The sequence below is a fragment of the Cotesia glomerata genome, linkage group LG5 (genome assembly GCF_020080835.1).
Source record: "Cotesia glomerata isolate CgM1 linkage group LG5, MPM_Cglom_v2.3, whole genome shotgun sequence".
Taxonomy (NCBI): Eukaryota; Metazoa; Arthropoda; class Insecta; order Hymenoptera; family Braconidae; genus Cotesia; species Cotesia glomerata.
In genome coordinates, this window is record NC_058162.1 from 4,723,902 (window position 1) to 4,748,393 (window position 24,492).

General features: G+C 28.4%; 1 protein-coding gene across 3 annotated transcripts in view; it reads right to left on the minus strand.

Annotated features, from left to right (window-relative positions):
- Window positions 1-418: 418 nt before the first annotated feature.
- LOC123264818 (headcase protein) overlaps window positions 419-24,492 on the minus strand; it is a 152,607-nt gene continuing 128,533 nt past the window's right edge. For all 3 annotated transcript variants that reach the window (XM_044728323.1, XM_044728324.1, XM_044728322.1), the window contains 3 exons: window positions 5,641-5,829; window positions 1,205-1,390; window positions 419-1,006 (listed from right to left, as the gene is read on the minus strand). In XM_044728323.1, coding sequence (XP_044584258.1) covers window positions 833-1,006; window positions 1,205-1,390; window positions 5,641-5,829 — 549 coding nt within the window. In that variant the 3' untranslated portion in view covers window positions 419-832. The remainder of the gene's footprint in view (window positions 1,007-1,204; window positions 1,391-5,640; window positions 5,830-24,492) is intronic.

Here is a 24,492-nt window from a genome sequence, read left to right on the forward strand (position 1 = left end):
ATTACTATTATATCATTACTATAATCCACTATTTTTCCATTATTAATTAATAATTCGACTAATAAACGAGCTGTAAAATTTTCATCAAAATAATATTTATTATACGGGTATTTTTTGTTAAATAACAAACGTGATTCACATCGATAGAAATTCTCAATAAAAATTAATGTTTAAATCACGGTAATTTTTCGTCTATTTTTAAAATATTAATTTTTAAAATTAATTTTAAAATATTTTTCAATTTTTGTTCAATAAATTTTACCGTGATTGGTCATAAATTTTACCGAGTTTACTATAAAATAAATTAATTGTTTTTTTGTAATTTCTGTAAATAAAATTGATTTTTATTGAGAATTTCTGTCGATGTATTAAAAAAAAATAAAAACTCAATAATAAATAATTGATAAAATTTTTTTTCTTTTTAAATAAAACTGAGGTGACTTTTGCTACTGCTGTTGCTATTGCTATTATTATTATTACTATAAATATTATTGATAATATTTTTGTAGTGATCAATATTTATATTTGAAAATTCCTCAAAAATACCCGGTGGTAAATGTTCGGCAAATTTTATAAAATTAATCTCCTTGGCTACTAAATTAGTTTCATTGTTTTTAATCTTGTTTTTCTTACTACCGTTATCATCAATATTATTATTATTACTAGTACTATTAAAATAATTATTACTACCAGTTTTGTAACTATAGTAGTTGTTACTGTTACTGTTACTATAATTATTATTATTATTATTTTTATTTTTATCATTATAATTGTTATTATTACTAGTTGTAAAATTAAAATTGGTGTTTTCGTCTAAGAGGTTACCTAGTGGTTACGGCCACTGACTGTAGAGTTGAAATTGTTCGCGGGTGAAACAAGTCAAAAGTGGTTTCACGAAGTGTGCGTCGACAACTCGGCAATGAGGACACGCAAAAACTCGGCTGTAGTCTGAGTAGAAGTTCAATCGCTGATGGGGATAGATTAATGGTTTTTGGCAGCTGTTGCACTGAAAACAAAGAACAAAAAATTTAGTTTTTTTTATAGAATTTAAGTAACAAAATTCTGAATTTTTGACAGAAAGAAAAAATTTTTGGCTTTAGGGTGAATTTTCTTGACTCAAAAAAATATTAAGGAAGACTAAAAATTTCTTGAACGAAGTTTAATTTTCTTCAACTTTTATGAAATAATATAAAAAAGTACTTACTTTAAGGCGTTCAGTACAACATGGCATGGCAGCAAAAATATCATAACTATACATGGTCCCGAGAACAAGACTTGATCCATCCCATTGTACAGTACAAGCACGACAACGTACGGGGGCACTTCCGCAACCCTCCAGACAAGTCATACAAACTGCTGATAAGTATTGTGTACGTCCCTCTACTTTAACCTTTAACAAAACAATCATTTTAATTATTTTTAAAATCATTTCATTCTCTAAATAATTATAAAAATAATTTAACTGATCAAATTTTCATTTTTTTACTTTGAAATAGAATTTTTTATACCAAATTTTACTTCATTAAATAAATTTATTTAAAGAATTGTAATTTTAAGTTAAAGAAAATAATAGCCACTATGTGATTGCCGAGAACTACGAATTATGAATAAAAACTTTGGCTTAGTAATTTTTCGATATTTTTAATCATAAAATTTATAGTTGGGGTTTTTTTGAAATAATTAAAAAAAATAATATTACTATAACAGGATCGATTATCAATAATTTATAGTGGAAAATGTAATGAACAAAATTATTAAATCAATAAACTATTCAAAACTCTTCCAAAAACATGACAAAAAATTGACGATCAAAAAATATATAAAATCGTGAAAATGCAGAAATTTATGTCGACCTTTCTGTTAATACCAAATTTAACTATAAAATTCCGTTTAAAATAAAAATGTGCCTTTCAAAAAATTATCTTTATTCTCTTACTTATTTAAAAGATAAATTGACTATCGCTAAAAAAAATATCAAACCGTGAAAAGAAATCAATTCAGGTAACAACTTTTCTGATGGTTCCAAATTTAACTCTAAAAACCCATTTTATGATAAAAATATGTCCATCACAAAATTTCGCTTTTGTTCTTAATTACCTGGAATAATATTTGACATACTACCAAATTTGCGTGTTCAAAATAAAATAAATAAATTCGATCTAGTTTTAAATTAGAATCTATTTAGAACTACTCCGAAAATTTATCATAATAAATTAACTATCGCTAAAAATCATATGAAACTTTAAAAAAGCACAAATTCAAATCACGATCTTTCGAACTATGCTAAATTAGCAACTAAATGGCGTTTAGTAAGTGCAATTGTAATAATTGTTATAATTATTAGTATTATTTTATTTTATTTTTCTTCTTATTTTTATTAATTACTATTATTTTCTTGCACGGAAAAAAGTAAACTGTAATAAATAACAGTCGATTTATAATAAGTAATGATCAACTGCTAAAAATTACCATTTCAAACGGTAAAATCGTGATTTTACTATTTACTTTATAATATTTACCATTTAAACGTTACAATTTACTCTTTACATGGAAGAAAATACTATTTCAAACATTAATATTTGCTATGTAAATGTCTAAAATATTAAAGTATAATAATTAAGAATTTATTTATTTATTTATTTATTTATTCGATTTGAATGCCAAGGCATCAGCCAAATGGCAAAAATACAAAAGTAAGAAGTATAAAGTACATCTAAGAGTATAAACAGGTCTATATAAACATATTAACAATATTTAAATTAGAAGAAATAATCAACTAATTACAATCAGTCAAAGTGAAATGAAATAAGAGTAACAAGGAATTTAAAAATATAATATAACTGCCAGACTAAGTTAGATTTAATGCACTGCAAGTTATACCAAATTTAACAACTTGAAATTTCTTCAATGGTACCAGGTATTAGGCTCTCCTTGAGCTCAAGGTCATGGAAGAATTTATAAGCTTTTGTCTTGAAGGTGACAATACTAAGTGCATTGATGACGTCAGGTGGTAATTCACGCCAAAGACGTATTGAAGAGATTAAAAATGAGTGTTCATAAGAAGCAGTTGAAAAATTGGGAATTTTAAATGTGATCCCTAGTAGAAATGAAATCAAGTTTTTAGCCAGTAACTGGCCAGTTTTACTAGACTTAAACCAGTAACTGGCCAGTGTAATATCCAGTTTCTGTCTAGTAACTGGCCAGTTTTACTAGAGATCTAACAAAACATTATGGCGGCTTTAGTGAAACTGTCAGTTTCGAATTCTGAGGTTATTAGGCGTTATTAAAATTGTCAAATAAATTCAAAATAATGTTTAATAAACGATATGATATAAAAAAGTTTCATTTATGTGTACATTATAAAATAGATAACATCATTAGTCTGATAGACTAATAATAAATCTAACAATAGAATAAGAAAATAATTATTTTGAATTGGAGATTTGTTTTTAATGCCCACAGTCGCAATTTATATATTGTGTCATTTTTTTTCACTGTATCCATTTTGAAATATATACTGGAAATTATTTACACGTTAATAAACACTAATTTTGATTGATTTATACTGTTTTTTAATAATAATAATTACAATAATGATGCGTACAGGTTAACAAAAAAAATAAACAAACATACACACACTAGTAAAGATACACTGTCGGTGTAACTAATGTTTATGACTTAGTTGTAGGTGGCGCGATTTCAAGTTTTTACTCGATATCACTGGCCAGTTACTGGTTTATATCCAGTGAAAACTCGATTATTTCTACTAGGGATGTTATTATTTCTGGCAGCTACTTTCTCGGAACGTCTGATATCAGGTGACTCTTCGACGAATAGGCTTCTGAGGAAACTAGGTTCACCAGAGCTGAAGAGTTTGTACAAAAAACAAGCCAAGAAATAATACCGCCTCGATTTGACTGTGATCCACTGTAAAGAGCGTCTATGAGGTGTAATATGTTGATCACGCTTCAGATTGAAAATAAATCTTATGCCATTGTTTATTAGACGCTGTAGCTTATAATCTAGCCTTTTCGATATATCTATCAAGACCAAAGAGCAGTAGTCAATGATAGGAATAATCATTGCAACAACCAGCAATTTTCGAGTTGATGTAGATAAAATATTCTTCCTATATTTAAGGCTATTTAGGGCAATTTAGACTTTGATATTTATCATTTCGTACCTCAAAAATGATCTTATGATATGTAAAAAGTATAAAATAAAGTTAGTAAATTTCTAATACAAGCAACGTCAATACCCCCACGGAAAAAATTTATAATTAGAGTATAAAAAAAATATATTTCATTTTATACGCAAAATATATGTGAAATATATTTGAATTATATTCAAAATATACTTGCATATATTTTAAGTATATTTCAAATGTAAGCAAATTATATTCGGTTTACTGAACTTTTGGCCGTTTTTGGTATATGAGAAATATATTTCAAATAAAATTAAAATATATTATTAATATATTTATTATATATGATAAATATAAGTTATGGAATATAATCGAAATATATGAGAAATAAACTCACTGTATGTGAAAAATATAAGCTGCAAAATATATTCGAATTATAATTTGTTTATATAACAAATATACGAAAATTATATTTGAAATATGTACTAAAATTTTAAATGTCTGAAATTTTTGGATGCACTAGAAACTGACCAGAACCAATGTTCATTTATATGAATAAGTTATCTACTGCACGACTCATGACGCATATATTTTAACTATAATTTCCGTATATTTTCATTATACTTTTCATATAAAAAAATTATAATTCGGATATATTTTGAATATATTTTACAGTTTGTATTTTTCATACACAGTAAGTATATTTCTCATATGTTCCGGTTATATTTCATAACTTATATTTATCATATAAAATAAATACATTAATAATATATTTTACTTTTATTTGAAATATATTTCTCATATACCAAAAACGGCCAAAAGTTCAGTAAACCGAATATAATTTTTAATTATATGTGAAATATATGTGAATTCAAATATATTTCACATATATTTTGGGTATAAAATGAAATACATTTTTTTTATATTCTATTTATAAATTTTTTTCGTGGGGGTATTTACAAAGTAAAATGGTAAATTTTAAACGCAACGCTAAAAATCAAACTGTAATTATTGACTTGCTTGGACTGGTAAAATGTATATTTTAAAAGTATAATTTTAATTGTTTCAAATGTTAAATTCTCCCAGAGTGGGGCCCCCTTCTCTTTCATCTGAGTTACCCTTCTCCTCATAATATGGACTGTATATTGAAATGGCAATTTTTCGTGTTTAAAACTGTAATTTTTTAAGATGAAAGAGTCGTTATTTACTATAGTGACAGCTACTAATCACTTATTTTGGATATTAAATTATAAATTGTGGCTTTTATACTTTCTGCATTAAGTACTGTAATATTTATATTTTTGCCACCCCGATGTCCGCTGTACTGTTTGAAACTATAAAAATTAAGCGGAATCCGAGTGAATATTACAGTTAACTTTTTTCCGTGCATCAATAGTCTTTTCATTTAGCAATTTAACTTCAGCGTAACCTTAATATAACAAGCTTCAATATAACGAATTCCTCGATTTAACGAATTTAGCTTAATAAATAAGTACCTCAGCACAAGAAGGAGAGTGTTGCCTCGGCGACAAGAAGAAGGTACCATCGACAAGAGGATACCTATCGAAGACTAGCATCGCCGCACGACAAAGAACGCAGGAAACACGTGACCACTGCAGAGCAGCCAACGTTGACAGGATGAAACACCTTGTATCATCATTGCCGTGATTTCCTTCATCTTCCATCTGAAACAAATATTAAAAATAAATTTTCATGATTTATAAATAAATAATTGCAAGCAAAAAGTTACAAGTAAAATCCTGGAACATGAAACATTTGGCCAGCAATAAAACCCCGACTACCGGAATGTAATAATCTAAATAATAAATATAATCCAAGCAATTTCTTCTTCTCGCCTGGATGTTATTTTCATATAATGGGAGGAAAAATGTTTTTCTTTGTATTGTACTAAACTTAGTAGTTGACTCGGTTTGGGCGGAATGGAAGCAAAACGGGCGAGGCTTGGGTCTACTAGTCTACTAGTCGCTCTTCCGTTTATGTTCTGAATACAGACATTTACAGCCAATCGTAAATTAAATACTATACTACCCGGGACGGGAATAGAAGGTTTAATGGGATGATATGCTGGAAGGATCCCAGGATCTCTTCTGTAAGCTCGCTATAGGGTTTACTCTGTGCTTTCCGCCAGATAGAGTAAAGTCTAGTGGGCGCGACACTCTCAGATTTATGGGCTATAGTTAAGCCTAGTGACGAAAAAGTTATTTTGCTACTCGTTGACACTAAAACCTACAAAATTTATATTTAAAATTTTTTTTTTTTTTTTACAAAATTGTTAATAATTGATGATAAATTTTATATTTTATAAATAATAAAGTTAATGGTTACTATCAAATTTATTATTTGCAAGTTTAATATTTAAGTGTCGCTTTATTTTATCGAGGGTACCGGTGTTTTATTACCCTCTAAAAGTGAGATACATAAAAAAATTATTGTTGTTTTTTAAATTATTTTTAGGGTCTAAATATACTAGCTTCTTTTTATCTATATTTTTAACGTATATTTTATTTTTTTATGGGCTGATCAATAGTAGACTTTAACTACTTATTTTCGCAGAAGAAAACTGTCGATAAAATTTTGATGATAATAATTATTTAATCATTATCATAGATTTTTTTGGTTGAAAAGTTAATGATTTAAGAGAATGTAAGAGAACAAGTCTTGAACTAAGATAATAATTTCAAAAAATTTCACTGTTTTAAATCAAGTAAAAAAAATATGTGAGGCCTAGAAAAATTTTTTAGTTAGAAACAATCAAATTCCTCTAGATATTTTTCTTTTCAATTGAATTAATTTTTTTTTTATATAAATCTGCAAAATATATAGAAGTTCTCTTAAAAATTTACATATTAAATTAAGTAGTAAAATTATAATATAAGTTAAATTCAGTAGTATAGATCCGTAAAAGTATCTATACAACTGAAATAAAAAAGTTACTTGTATCTGCAACTATTTTACCTTTCATAGATTACTGTTCTGTTGTCTTAACGAGTCTGACTTTTGAAGAAAACTATAAATTACAACGCTCGTTAAATTCTGCAGTACGGTTTATATACAATCTAAAGCGTGATGAACATATCACGCCTTATAGACGTGAACTTGGTTGGTTATCAGTCAAAAGTCGGCGTATTTATTATCTTGCTTATTACTTTCATAAATTACTAGATACAGGCAAGCCAAGTTAATTGCGTGAATTATTTTTTGAGGATCTTAATATTAGACGTTTAGAAAGACTTGCAGTGAAGAGAAATAATGTAAATTTTAAGATGCCAAATTTTTCGACCACTTATTATGAATCTTCTTTTGTTGTCACTTGTATTCGTCTCTGGGGAGAATTACCAGTGGACATAATAAGAGCGTCTAGTATCGAAGACTTAAAGAACAAGATGTTTGATTATTTGTTTAATTTGGATATTTAAATCACAAAATTAGTAGTTTAGTTCAATTGAAATTGAAAAATTAAGTGGTTATAATTTTCAGATTTTTATTTTAAATCGTTAATATGATTGATTAAATTGTGATACTATATTTTGGACTATCTTTATGTACAAAACTGTTATATATGATGTAAATATGTTTGCCAATTGGCCTTGGCATAAATAAAGTTATCTATCTATCTATTTATCTATATTGCTAAGCAAAACAATATTACATTAAAAATCCCAAATTTCTCAACTGCCTTCTATAAACATTCATTCCTAATTTCATCAATTTGTCTTTGGCAAGAATTACCACCTGATGGCATCAATGCACTTAGCATTGACACTACCAAGACAAAAGCCTACGAATTTTGATTTGATTTGTTTATTTATGCCAAGGTCTACTGGCCAAATGGCAAATATGAAAAAATACAAAAGAATACATGATAAAACAGTAAAATATACAGTATTATAAGTAAATTACTACTAATATAAAAGTGTAACTAAACTCTAAGAGTTTTTAACCATACTATTAACATAACAAAATTAAATTAAAGATAATTACATCGATTATTGAATAAAGACTTATTTATAAGATTATCCTGATACTAATAACAAAAATAGAATTGACAGTTTCACTTTAAAACAATTTGAGAGTGTTAACTTAACCTTTAAGTATCCAAATTTAGCAAATAGTCAAAGATTTTGATCTTGAATAAATCAAGACTAGACGCATTTACAATCTCAGGTGGTAAGTTTTGCCATAAACGAATAGCAGTAACAACAAACGCACCCTCATAAAGAGTAGTCGCAAAGTTAGGTATCTTAAAATTGACATCATTTCTCATAATGGCTAAACGATCGGAGCGTCTAGCATCAATATCATCTATAAATAATTCTCGTAAGTAAGTAGGTTTTCCAACTTCCAATAATTTATAAAAATAGGTAGATAAATAATATAATCTACGACTAGTGATAGATAACCATTTCAATTCACGTCTGTAAGGGGTGACATTGTTCATCTCGTCTTACACGGGAATAGTATATTACATACCTAGGGAAGTAAAGTAAGGAATGTCTCGGATCACATGTAATTGTCGGCCGAGGCGAAGCCGAGGTTGACAAACATGTGATCTGAGGCTTTCTTATTTACTTCCCGTGGAGTGTATACTATTTTTTTGCTCGACGAAGGCAGAAAGCGGCACTTTCGTTTAGCGCAGCGGGCCGAAAGTTGACGCTTTCTGCCCGTCGAGCAAAAAAAAAAATTTCGTTCTGGTAACGTAACTGTAGAGTTACCACAACTATACACAGTTTACTGTTCGTTGTAGAGTTACAGTAACAAAATGTTATTTAGTTCTGATAACTCAATGTTGTTGAGCTCTCAGAGCTCTACGGGATTGTTCTCAGAGCCAAACGGTATAGTTGGGAGCGCTCTACGTTGCGCAGTAGTGGAGTGCGCTGACATATTTCATAACCTTCTAAAATGACAAACATAATTATTTTGTTACTAATCCATATTATTAAAAATATATGAGGACAATTAAGTTCCCAATTTATTTATTTAAAGAAATAAATTTTTTTTTTGTCAAATTGAATTTCGTTAGAAAAGTTTTGCATTTATGGTTTTCCAGGGTTCATTTGCAGTGACTGTTAATTTAATCCGTACAAAAACAGTTTCACTGTAAAAAAATCGCGCCAAGTCCACGTTCATAAGACGATTAAGAAAAAAAAATTTTATTTCTTTACAAAAAGATATAAAATAAAAAATTAAAAAATCCAAGATACCGATATGGTTGTATATGATTTTCGGAAATTAAAAAAAAATTTTTTGTAAATTTAAAAATTAAAAGAAACAATTTTGGAACGTATTTAGTGTGCGTGGTTGCAAAATATTTTACTTTTAATGAAATTCGTAAAATCTATTTACTAGGACTTTAAAAAAATTGAAATACACAATGACGCACACCAAGTACGTTCCAAATTTTTTTTTTTTATTTTTAAATTTACAATAAAATTTTTTTTAATTTCCGAAAATCAAATACAATCATATCGATTACTTGGATTTTTTAATTTTTTTATTTTATATCTTTTTGTAAAGAAATAAGAAATTTTCTTTTCTTAATATTCTTATGAACGTGGACTTGGCGCGATTTTTTTACAGTGAAACTGTTTTTGTTCGGATTTTAGTATTTTTTGTAATTATAATAAAAATTTACAATTGGTACCAACTTAAATCTCGCATTGGCTGCATTTTTTATAGCAAACTATCCTTTTGAAGCTACAGTTTATGTAAAAACAATTCCAGCGCACCCTGGCGAATGTCGATGCAAGCTGTGAAATGTATTTTTTTAACTGTAGTTCCCATCTATTGGAAGATTACCATGCATTCTTGAATTATTTAGTCTGTGGCATGTCACTTTTTACATAGAAAAAAAGTCAGGATCAAAATTTTTGAGCTTGCTATAGTTTGTGCTGATAAAATTTAATAATTTCAAGTAGATTAATTATTATAATTGAATATAATTAATTAATATCAGTAAAATAAAGCATGAATTACTGTTATAATATAAAATTTAGGAACAAGAAGTACCGTAGAATTAAATAAAATTTTGCAACCTCAAAATACCGTTCTGCTTACAGTAAACATAGTCGGTAGTCTGGCGCTCCGTTTACAACGGATTTGAACGGAACTTGGCGCCAGATTCTACCGAATCTGTGGATTTATTAATTGAATATATATTGTGATAAGTGATAAGTTATCGGAATACATTAAAAAGACCCCATTTAACACAAGATAAAATTTGTTTTCGTTTGTTTATCTTTTCTTGTGCATATACGGTAGTGATTTTGTGTCCAATATTTATTGATATAATTAAGAAAATAAGATAATTTTGTGACGACCCAATTTTTATTTTACAAATAATTTTTATTTGTAATATAAGTTCTATTATTATTTTATTTCTATTATAATACTATTCTTATTTGTCATATACAATTATTGTTGGCAATATAAATTCATTCTGCCGCATGTATTTATTAAATTATCAATGCTAAATCGTAAAAAAAATTATTAAGCAGACTTCTAAAAATTTGTTATAGTCTCAGAACGATCCTGTAGAGTTGTGAGAGGTAAATAACGTTAGCTCTCAGAGCTCAACGATGTAGAGTTGCAGGAGCCAAACGGTATTGTTACTATAAGAATACGTTAACCTACTGGAACTTTTTACAACTAACTAACTACTATAGAGTTCCTATAGCAAAATTTTTTTCTCCGTGTAGATTATAGAATTTTTCCGTGATCTTGAGCTAAAGGACAGTTGGATACCTGATATCTCTGATGATGATTCAAATCATTAAAATTGGTGCTATTTGCAGTGCTTTAAATTTTAAATTTAATTCAAACTTAAGTCTGACATTTATTATTCAAACTACAAATTCTTGTTCACTTTTACTCATAATATTCTTATTAATTGAAATTAGTTGATTTCATTATTCAAATTTTAAATCACATGCTTTGTTCGATTAGTTATAATCCTAACTTTGTCAATTTATCTATGTAGATCTGTTTATATTCTTATATGTACTTTTTACTTGTTATTTTGTATAATTTGCCATTTCGCCATTGCCGTTTAAATTGCATTTAAATCAAATAAATAAATAAATAAAAATATTTTATTTCCTTAAAGTTCGTTAAATATAAAAAAGTTTAATTAAAAAACAAATTCTCATAATTTTTATTGAACTTTTATCTAATTTATTTCACAGTTTCCTTGTTTCACTCCCTTTGACATAAAATCATTTCGAATGATACCTCAATTAACAGAAGTCAGAAAGTATAAGATTGGGTATCAGCAGTATCGTGACTTTATCGGATCGTTAACGGTCCAAGAAGCTGAGGGAGTGTCAGAAGGTCTTTATATCATCAGCAAATCAGCTGCCATTATATCCAACCAACTTATGTACAATAATAGTAATAATAGTCTCGGATTACATAACAGTTAAAAAGCACAATTTTTATCCTTCGTGAATACATCTTGAATACATCTTCAAAAAATTTTGAAAGATTTGAGACAAAAAAAGATGAAAGGTCTGTAATTTAAAAATAAAAAACAAACAAAATTACCAATAAAACAAAATCCCCAAACTTAATCACGCGATCATCTTAAAACATCCTATAAACACGGTGTTAACTCACCCGGGGAATAAAAGTAAAAAAGAGAACAAAGAAGAAAGAAACTGAGAACCGAAAAACAATTCATATAAAAACCATTAGAGAAATTCCACTAAGTGTATTTAAGATTTATAGACATTGAAAACCGTTGAGATAAAAATGTGGTGTATTCTCTTAGTGACAAAGTAAAAGCTCGTCGGAAAACTTTTTCCCTTTCAGTTCTTTCGGTTCTTACCCCAGGCCACCCCCTCCCTACCCCTTCTTTGGCCACGATTTTTTGTTGTTTCTTGAAGAGCCTTGAATGGGACGCCAGTGACCCACTGGTATTCTCTCAGGATCCGAGCCCAGACAAAGACTTTCCCCACCGTGATCCGGTTAGGGTGTTTCTTCGCGCGTACTAAAATAATCGATGCTTTCTTCTCATTCTTTTCTTTTTTCTCTTTTCTTATTTCTTCCCTTTTTTTAATAGTTATACCACTAAAAGTCAAAAGTTCCCATTAAACTGCTATGTTTGCTATATTTCTTCTCTAAAAATGTTTTTATAGAATTAATTTATTTTCCAAATTTTTTTGATTTATATTTTACAAGTCCAATTTTAGATAAAAAAGTGTAGAAACAAAAAAATAATACTAATAGAAACCTTGAAATCTTGCTCACGTCCAGAAAAAATAAATAAATAACTAAAATTGGACACAGGAATTCAGGACAATAATTTCAAACTAAGTGTTGATTCTAGTTGAACGTTTCGTCCTTTTATTTTTACACATATTTTTGTATACAAAGAATATAATTTTTATGTTTATTTGTAGTTGCTGAGGAAGTCCTAATAAAAGGACAAAACGTTCAACTAGAATCAACACAGTTTGAAATTATTGTCTTGAATTCCTGTGACCAATTTGAGTTACTAATAAAAACTATGGTAATTATTTACAAGTGCACAGTAAAAAATTTTGCGTCAATGCGTCAAAAAATTTTTTGTTAAAAATTTTTATGTTAAATATTTAACACTTTTTTGTGTCAATTTAACACTTTTTTGTGTTAATTTAACACAATAAATGTTAAATTTACATATAAAAGTGTTAAATATTTAATACTAAAATTTTAACACAAAATTTTTTGACGCAATGACGCAAAATTTTTTTTTTAAAAAGTACATAAAAAAACGAACAATTAAAAAAAAAAAGTTAAATATCACAATTTTTAAAAAATTTATAAATTTTTTTGAAAATTTGTTAAAATTGTTATAATTAACTTTTTTTTTTTTTTTTTAATTGTTCATTTTTTATGTATTTTTCAAAAAAAAAATCAATAAAATCAAATAGAAATTTCGTTCAAAAAAAAGAAAATTAGGGACTGCCCACTGGGTATATGACTGCGTCGCTAGCTAACTTAATTGCAAAATGGCGTTAAATTATGTCTACAATTACTAAAATTTTCTTCTTACAAATTTGTTACATTTTCTTTTGTTATTTTTATTTTTTATGTTTACCTGCTCGAGTATTTATAAAGGAATTGATGCAATCCGAATATTTTTTTATTTATTTATTTATTGAAATTTAAATGCCAAGGCATAGAGCCAAATAGCAAAAAGTAAAATACATATAATTTAGTTTCATATAAGTAATAAAATGAGATTCGAAGTATTGGTTACATATAAAATTTTGTAATATTTATAAACAATATAATTTAAATTAGAAGTATATCGTAACTAAACGTAATATTTAAGTGCATTCAGAAAGAGAAGCATGATTACAGTTTTTAGTATCTTAATATACACAATTTTTACTTTACTAGTATAGTACAATAATTGTAAATAGAAATCTAGCTAATCTAAACTTAAAAGAAAATCAAATAGCTTCGATTTAAATGATTCTATGTTATTTAATTTTTTTTTTTTTTTTTTTTTGTTATCTTGTTATTATAAAAATAATTTTAAGAACAATGACTTTGTAAAGATTATGAACCCTATTAATAGATATAGCTGTTGGGTTTGGTTGTTTATAAATAAATAAATAAAATTAAAATGGTGGACCCCACTTGTAAATAATTACCAAAACTATAATTTTTTGTTACATTACTTTTTTTTCATAAAAAGAAAAAATTTAAGATGCAATTTATCGAATTTCTGTTCCGGACCCCATAATGAAACCGAGACAAAAGCAACAAATAACTTAACCTTGGCCATAAAATGTAGAACAATGAATGACTTTTGATATTAAGATCGTAAATTTATACTGGGGGATCAATTTCCTCTTTTCCTCCACGTGCGTTCTTTAATAAGCACTACAATGTCATGCCATACTACAGCAACAGTAACAGCGTTATGTTCCATTGTCATGACACCATAAAACGCAGAGACCTTAACGCGATGTTGATCTATGTCTGCAATTTATGTTTTATGTAAAAAAAAATTACCCCTTTTATTTAATGACGCTCTTTAATTTGTTCGATAATAAATTATTTTTATATTTCAATTATTTTTTGTTGTTTTCCGTCGAAAAATTTGACAAGAGTTCAACGTAAGAAACGGAAAAGAAACTTAAAAGTAAGTTTATAGTTTTGTTAACCGATTTAATTTTTAATACGTTTCCAAAAAAATAGATAGAAAAACAATTTAATTATATCGATGACTTAAATCAGATATAGAGCTGTTCATTGTGATAAATAAAACAATAAAAAAGTTTTATCAAAAAAAAAAAAAAAGCTTTATTAAAAACAATAAAAAAATTTATCAGTATTTTCTTTGTCCGGACAGTCAGTTTAAAACTGTATTGCAACATATATAAGTACTTGAAATTTTTAAAGGAAACACTTCACTTTATTTCTAACAGAAGAAAATATGAAAGTTAATTTTGTAAAATTATTTTTACTACTCAATATTCTACTGACATCGGTAAGTTTTTTCAATTATAATAAACAAACAGAAATCATAAGAATTTTTATTGTAAATTTTATTGTAATCAATTATAAAAAGAAAAGAAAATCGACTTGAATCAAGAAAAAAATTCTTGAATAAAAAAAAATTTACTGACACCAAAAAAAATTTCTTAGTTTAAGAATTTTCCTACTCAAATCAAGAAGATAAAGTTCTTCAAAATTATTTACTTGATTCAAGTAAATTTTTTTTTTCTGTGTACTAATGTCAGTTTTGTAAAAGATTCCAGTGTATCTGTTACCGACAAATCCGTTTGTTAAGCCGGAGATATTCAAAAGCTTAAATACCTGCTTCAAAAACGGAAATATGGTATGCTATTTCCAATTAATCATTATGTCAATTCCTTACATTGATTGATTCTATAAAAAATGTATTGTACTAATCGAGTTTTCATCAGATCTCGACGTTTTGAGGTCCTAGGAAGCTTCCCTGACTACTCCCGCGATGTTGTAACTATGTCTGTATGTGTGTGTGTGTGTGTGTGTGTGTGTGTGTGTGTGTGTGTGTGTGTGTGTGTGTGTGTGTGTGTGTGTGTGTGTGTGTGTGTGTGTGTGTGTGTGTGTGTGTGTGTGTGTGTGTGTGTGTGTGTGTGTGTGTGTGTGTGTGTGTGTGAAAGTATGTGAACCGCTTATAACTTTTGAACGACTAATTTAAACCGATTCGAACCGATAGATTTTGAGAAATTTGGAGAAATCTAAAAAAAATAGGAAAAAAAATTTTTTCAGAAGTGGTTTTTTTAGGATAACTTTTAAACGGCTCTACCGATCGATTTCAAAAACTAATCAGCTCTCAACCTTGAAAAACTACGTCGATCGTCGCCAATCCGGTCAAAATCGGTTAATTCGTTCGAGAGATATCGTGAACGAAAGAAAACCGAAAAAAGTGTTTTTTCGGAGTTACTCCGAAATTTCTCGTTTGACCAATTGAAACTTAAAAATTCTTTATGAGGCTTAAAAAACTGCGTAGAATGCCGCCAAACGCGTAAAAATCGGTTCATTTATTCAAAAGTTATTGCAGTTCGAAAATTAAAAAAATAGTGTTCTATGAAACTTCTATTAGAGTTTTGAGCTCAAAGAGCTCAAAAGCATAGAAAAGGTATCTTTTTGAGCTCGGAGAGCTCAAAAGAACATACAGATTGTATTTTTGAGCTCGAAGAGCTCAAAAAAACGGCCAGGTATTAACGGAATTTGCGGGAAGTTGCAGGGATGGCCTTTAGGGTGAACCGTTTTCCTAATTTTTTTTTTCTGTGTACTAATGTGCTTCCAAAATAAAATTATGGCATGCTATTGCCAATTAATTATTATGCCATTCCCTGACATTGATTAATTCTATAAAAAATGTATTGTACCCATAAATTAACTGAAATTTTTTTTGATAGTGTTCGGAAGACAGTGAATGTTGTTCAAAAATCTGTGAACCTCTAAATCTATCAAAAATGAGTTTTTGTGTTCAATCTCTACAACACCCAACTACCACAGAGAAACCGACCATTTTGATGGATGAAAGTTGTAGAGCAAATGATGTTGTGGTAAGTACTCAAAATTCGCCTGCTGCTCGCGTTCTGTACAAGCACTTAAATATTTTTTTTTCTTTTATTTAATGACAGTGCGTAGACGATGATCAATGTTGCAGTAAGAAATGTTTTCCAATAGGATTTAATAAATACAGTCATTGTGTCGACTAACTATTTACAACTGAAATAAATTCATAATGAATTCAATTCTCAATTGATGTGTAAAAATTTTAATGTTTTTCACCTTTACCCAAATAAACATATCGACGTCCTAATTAGCAAATTGTCTAACTCCATTTTAGAGAATCTTCCATTTGTACGAAAATACAATTAGTTCCAAATTTATTATCACTGTAAAAACCATTTAATATCATTGATATCTAATAGAGATATCCAGTTCTCTCTTATCCAGATTTGACTGTAATAGTTTTTTTTTGGATCACTCAAATAAGTTATAATTGGACTATTGCTACATCAAAATGTTAAAAAATCACCCTTTAAATAATGAGTTAGACCAATTGCTGATTAGACCGTCGATATTAAAAAAAAGTTTGGAAAATCCAAAAGTGCACGCCTCATAATCTCATTTTTCACAATAAAATTGATTAAAATAAAATATAAAAAGCAAAATAATAAAAAACAGAAAACTGTGCTATGGTTTAGGGGCGCCATAACTCTAAGGTGAGGAAAAAAAATACTATAATAAAATATATATATAGATATACAAAAAAATCCACAGTCATATATTAGTTTTTCATAAATAATAATTTAACGACAGTGAATTGAACGCTCAAATTAATTAAGAAAGTCCGACGTGTGTTACTTTAGATAATAAAAAAAAATTATTCCGTTACGATCATTTTTTCGACTAATTTCCCTGCCACATTCATCCATTCATACACGGACGTCCAGAAAAGATTATGTTTAATGTTATTATTTACTATGTTAAACAAAAAAATTGTTATTGAAATATATTTTATGAGCCTGACAAATTATTTGACCTGACATAAGTGTACTCATATTAAGGTAGTTTGGGTGCCAAATGACTTCAACATGACCCCATATTTTTTTATATTCATTCAAAAGATTATGATATAATACGTCTATAGAGAAAAAATCAGATTTTCTTACCATACCGTTTAAGAGATATAATTAATAAAGTTTTGTAAAAATACACGATCTCTTATGAGTGTCCTTGTTCAATAACTCCGGAAATGGAGGATTTATAAAAAATCGGCCAGCTTGACCCCATAAAAAAAACTTTCCTATAGGTAGAACAATGTTTCATACGTATTCTATCAAAATTTGATAACGATTTACCACATAGTTTTAATTAAATTAATTTTTTAATATCAAAAATTGGTTTCTATCTTTGTTGTTTGTCGGAGACATTACTCCTCCATATTTATCAGGGGAAAAATGGCGACTTCCCGGTGCGCGGCAAATTTGAAATTGAAATATAATCATAAAGTTTTTTTGCATTAAAATAAATTGTTATTAAACATACATTAAAAGTTCCCGTAAATTATAGCAGATTCAACATATTGAAGTGATATTTGCAAATTCAAACATTAAATAAACACCGTGAGCAATTGTTTTAAGTACCGACCTTACATAACCTATGACAGTTGTTATTGTATTGTGACAGCCCAGTACTTGTCAATTGATATTTTAATAGTTATATTATTATAATTATTTGACCATAATTATGAATTGAATTTATTCAATTAAATTCTGATTAGAAATAATTTTATATTTTATGCTATTTTTCGAGTGATTATTTGCAAAAAAGAAAAAAAAATATCTATTAATTTGACCTCGGATTGCGACGACCAAACTATCTTAAGATAAGAGAGTCGTTATTTACTATAGTGACAGCTACTAATCACTTATTTTCGATAGTAAATTATAAACTGTGGCTTTTACACTTTTTACATTAAGTTCTGTAATATTTATATTTTTGCCACCCTGATGTCCGCTTTACTATTTCAAACTATAAAAATTTACCGGAATCCTAGTGAATTTTACAATTTACTTTTTTCCGTGTGAAGTTTTTAGTAAAAAAAGTCAAATTTTTTTAAATTTAATTTTTTAGCATTTTTTATTATACTTCAACAATTAAAAAAAAAATTAAAAAGCGATTGAGTTATTCAACGGAAGTGTTGAGAATTACTCTCACATACGGCTCGAGTGAAAATATTGACAATAACGCAAGTAGCAACAATTTTTTCCATCCATGGGTTTAACTAGACCCAGTATGACCACTACGTTATTTTTAAGAAGTGTGACATCAACGGGTTAAATATTTTTTTTCTTTTATTTAATAACAGTGCGTACAGGATGATCAATGTTGCAGTAAAAAATGTTTTCCAGAAGGATTCAATAAATACAGTTCATGCGTCGACTAACTATTAACAACTGAAACAAATTCATAATAAATTTAATTTTCAAGTGATATCTGAAAATTTAAATGTTTTTCACCTTTACCCAAATAAAAATATTAAAAAATATTTAATACTCTCTGAAATTTCTCGGAAACTTGACCAGTTTAATGGAAAGAGCCCTTGGTATTCTGGTGCCAGGTCCATTATACTTTATATTAAATACCTTGTACCGTATAAAATACTTTATTACAAATGTGCAAAGTCATCTAATCCGGATAGATTGTTAGCGCACCCTTTACACTGGAGGGTGAATTCAAGGGTAGGCCACAAACTCAGCAATGCTATTTCATTCCGTTCCACTCCCCCTGTCTGTTCTATCCAGTGTCCTGCTGGATACCGCCAGGGCTGATACTGCTATTACTATCACTATCAGCAATGCGCTTACCACTGGCATTACCCACCTGCATGACTACCACTCCAGAGTTCCGAGTAGATATTAATTATGCAATGCAAGGGTTCGTCCCACGATGAAGCGAGCTCGAATTACTCTGTGGTGAATCTTCAAAATTACAATCCTAAAATCCTTTAATTGTCTCTCAAATATATATCATATTACTTTTGAACTTTTTGTTGAATTGATTGCTTGATTTTTATTGCCTGGTTAAAGCAAATCTAATGTCACTCGTAATCTACGGCGGAGTGTTGGGGACAGGACAAGTTCGCACAACAGGAGCTTGCGTTATCTGCTGAAAATGGCCGAGCCCGAGGGGTTGAATTTTGACAACTGGTGCACTATACGGCTATCGATTTGTTGGTATCTCCCCTTGGTTTAATGTGTATAGTATATTATATATATACTATAGCGAAATAGCCGATCCGTAATTCCGGTAACGTAACAACCAGACCAGTATTTACTTTACTTCCCCTTTTCCACCACTTATCCCCATCACGGCTTTTGTACACGCTGGGTTTATTTAAAAAAAAGATTAAATTCAACAGAGCCTTTGATAATAGTCTATTGTCATTGTTCAATCGTCCAATCACTTGATAATCGACGGAATACATTTTTTTGACATTTTATATTTTATTTCACTTTCTATGGGGTTTTACTTTTTTACCAGAATATATTGTGAAAACCAATATCGATTATTGATTGGAAAGTTTTTTTGCAAAAAAAAAATTTTAGGATGAATTTATTCGGTTGAAAAAATTTTATGATGCAGATTTTTATATCAAGCCTTATCTGAAATGGGTTTATGTAATTATATATGATCATATCAGGTTATGAGAATAAAAAATAAATTTTTTATTGATAATCTATATTATTAAGAGATTAACAAAAATTTTGTGTCCGGTATAGTTATATGATAAAATTGGTTTTTTTTTTTTTTAGTGAAATTTAGTATCATTGCAAAAATCTTAATTTGAATTTGTGCCTTTTTAAGATTTAATATCATTCTCACCGATAGTCAATTTATGAAAATTATCTATCTTTAGATACATATTTAAGAAATGACCTTGTATCTTGAGAACTATTGACAATTTTAAAGATATAAGCTCATCCCGATGTTACACTCATCGAGACCTTTCATTTAAGTACCCACATCAATTTTTCATATATTTTTCATATATACATATATATAATATATATAAATATATGAAAAATTGATGTGGGTACTCAAATGAAAGCTCTTGATGAGTGTAACATCGGGGTGAGCTTATATCTTTAAAAACGTCAATATTTAAGAAAGTACAGTGTAATTTAACATAATTAAGAAATTACCTTTTATCTTGTGAACTATTGACATTTTTTAAGATATAAGCTCATCTCGATGTTACATTAATCGAGACCTTTCATTTGAGTACCCACATTATTTTTTCATACATTTATATATATTATATATATGTATATATGAAGAATATATCAAAAATGCATGGGGGTACTCAAATGAAAGCTCTTGATGAGTGTAACATCGGGGTGAGCTTATATCTTTAAAAACGTCAATATTTAAGAAAGTACAGTGTAATTTAACATAATTAAGAAATTACCTTTTATCTTGTGAACTATTGACATTTTTTAAGATATAAGCTCATCCTGATGTTACACTCATCAAGACCTTTTCATTTGAGTACCCACATCAATTTTTCATATATTATATATATATATATATATATATATATATATATATATATATATATATATATATGAATATATGAAAAATATGTCAAAATGCATGTGGGTACTCGAATGAAAGCTCTTGATGAGTGTAACATTGGGATGAGCTTATATCTTAAAAAATGTCAATAGTTAAGAAAGTACAATTCAAATTACGAAAAGTCATTATTTAATAAACCAAAATTTTATTTATTTATAGTCCACAAGTCACGGAAGTCACATAGTGACTACAAGGTTACTAATAGAATTCAAAAGAGTAAAAAAAATGATATTTATATGGTATTTATATTGTCTCATTAATTCTAAATGATATTTATATTGTTAACTTCTGAAACTTAACTTTCTTAGAACGAGACGATTCAGGGATCATATGCCCTCTATCGAAAGTTTTAAAAACTACATTTGGTCGGAAAAATATGCATGATTATATATGACCATACTATGTCATATGTGATCATACAAATAACATATATGACCTTTAATTATGACCAATTTTTACATCAAACCATATTAGACAATATAAAAAATTATACAAAGACATCAAGGACATATCAAAAAATGTATCAGAACATATAAAATTGATATATGGACATGTAATCATTGAAGAATTTTTCTCCTAAATCAAATTAATTTTTTTCATGAATGTATAGGCTAAAATAATAAAAAAAAAAAACATACATCATTTAGTAATGACAAATAAAGACAAATGGAAGATGAAATGCGAGGTGAAGTGATTCATATTTTCTGAGAACATGAAAATCGAAAAGTTATATTAGTATTAGTGTGACTTGAGCCTCTAATATTAGTTGGCTGTTCGTTCCTTCGTACACTGTAGTCGGTATTAATGAAAAAGTCAATGGAGATAAAATGTTTCATCAATCTTTTTCGCGAGTATTTTCCTTTTATCGTAATATTTCACAGGACAAGGTATGAGATCACGAGAATGTCCCGAGCGGAGTAGAGCACACGGTAGATTAAAAATATTTAAGGGTGGATTAAGGGTCGCAATTATGAGTGCTTCAGTTGCCATCCCGAGAATTTGTTGGGAAAAATAAAATAAAAGAACCGCGGAACGGAAAAAGAAAAAAAAAAGGAGGAGGAGAATTGTATGAAGATGAAGAAGAGGAAAATTTAAAAGGGAGCTCGTGAGTTCTGACGACCCCTGAGTATTTAATTTAAATTTTTATCAGTCGATCCTCTTGAATGTTCGCGCTTGAAAAGTCACTGTATTTATTTACGGGAAAACTTTCTTTGAAATTTTCCTTTCAAGGGTCTAACTTTTAAAAATAATTGAAAAAATTTTTAAATAAAATAGCTGGCTGCGTGTTTTTAGAAAATTGTAAAAAAAAAGAGTATTTCCATCCTCTACTTTCTAGTTTGTGTTCCAGACGAAGCTCTTGGCACACGACATTCCAATTTAATTCCTACGGCTGGGTCCTCCAACCAGATACAGATAATCCTACCAGAATAAAGAAAAAAAGAAGATGAAGATGATGAGGAGAGAAGAAAAGTAGAAACCCGAGGCAATTTTACTCGATTTTTTGGTCTTATTGTCAGCAAATACAAAAGTTTTGACAAAACGTATCTAGATTTTCCGCCGAGATTATTATTTTTTTTCGGGTGACTTGGTTTTCAATTTTAAAATAACGACTCGGTCTTTGTTTACGACCTATACCACTCGAACGATTTATATTTCGGCAGCGGGAAAAATTGAAAAATTGTCAGGGTGATTTAAGAATTTCCGCGAGGAGTTTTCGTTAAAATGGAAAGCGAAAGTGAAAATTAATCAGAACAAGTTCATCCGAGTGGCGAATCTCTTCGTTTGCTTAAGAATTTTAATTAAACCGTTTATTTACATTCTTTGAAGGGCTGTCTGCGTCCTCATCTGCGGACGTAGCTCAGTCTTCAATGGATGAGCTTTTAAATATTTAATCAACCGAATTTGACGTAAAAATACGCAAGTGAGGCTCGAAAAATTAAGTTTATCTTTGAATCAAAATTTTACTGAAGTATTTGGGCTTAATAAGACTTAGTTAATAGATATTATTAATAAAAAAAAATTCAAGAGTATTTTATATTAAATATTAATCAAAAATCGTCATTTCTGCTATAAACAAAAACATTTTCTCTGAGATTACTTTTTTTCCGGTTTTTTAATTTTATCTATTAAAAAACAAAAAGTCGTGAAGGATTTAATAATTTCAGTAGATTCATGAATTGTTTCTATTATTTTTTTTTATATATTAAATATATTTTAACGAGTTACTAAATAATTTTTTTTTATTATGAACTTCAGAGCTTTTCCAATCACCATTAAATTTATTAAAATTTCAATTACATAGAAAGAAAAATTTCTAGACTGGAAAACGAAATTTTTGGCTCAAGAAAATTTTCGGGTGCCTGAAGGAAGACCGAAGTTGTGTTAGCCGAAGTAAAAATTTTTTTTGAAATTCTATTCTTGGTGGGTCATTTTTTCTTAATTTAATCATAAATACTTAATACAATAAATTTTTATATTTGATTAAGATTTTTAGATACTTTAGGGAAGCAGCGCCACCTACTTCAGCTGAGAAAAAAATTTTCTCACCTTGAATATTTAATACCCATTTTATATTATTTTAGCGTGCAATTATACATATTGAATGAAAAAAAAAATGATTCAATATTATTTGATTTTCCCATTTGACATGTTAATTAATAAAAATATTCATGAAAATTTACTTCTATCTTTATATTTAATTTTTTGGCGCAAGAGAGAAATTTTCTCAAGACAAGAAAATTTACTTCTATCAATAACTAAATTTTTTGGAGCAAAAGGCTGAATTTTCTCAAAACAAGATTTTCTTGACTTAAATAAATTATCTTGGATCAAGATACGTATTTCTTAAAGCAAGAGAATTAATTTTGTTGGAATAAGTGAAATTTCTTGTGGCGAAAAAAAATTTTTTTTTCGCTCAAGAAAATAATTAGGAAGAAAAATATTTTCTTGGCTCAAGTGAACCTTTTTTTCTGTTTAGTATCAAGAAATATTAAATATATATTTCAAAAATTAAATTCCTATAAACGGTAAGTAATAAACATAAAAATATATTAATTAAAAATGAAGTATTTTTCATTTTATCACAAAAATCCTTCAGCCAAACTTTTTGTCTAAGAACCGTCTTTACATAATCCACATCCATTAAAATACAATGAAACTTTACTTGGCAATGACATTTAAATAGCGACCGACAGTAAACGTCTGTCAGAAGCAAGAAGAATTCATACCCAGGTAGTCGAAAGCATTAGCGAATGGAAATTAATAAATTAAAGCTTAAATCTCCGGTTACAAATGTCCATCTTACTTAGCTAGATGCTAAGTAAGCTCTCGTGCAAAATTCTCGCCAGAAAGAACTCTCACGGTCAAGAGGACATTTCTTCTCGTGTTAAATCCACTCTGCTCAGGACTCCACGAAGAAGTTGAGTATTAAATAGCTAATGTTGAATATTAATTATACGAACGAGATAAAACAAAATCTGGATGTCATGTTCGCCTGGACGGCCATTTTACAGACAATAGAAGGCTCCAGTCCCGAGTAAATCTTTAGTACTACATATATGGATGTATAAATGTACATATACATATATATTATATAATGGCGAGTACAGCGACATAAATCCCAGTGGCTCACTTTAATACATACATTTACCCTCGATGGGTGAGGGAGCTTTAGACCCTCCTCAAAGGACCCC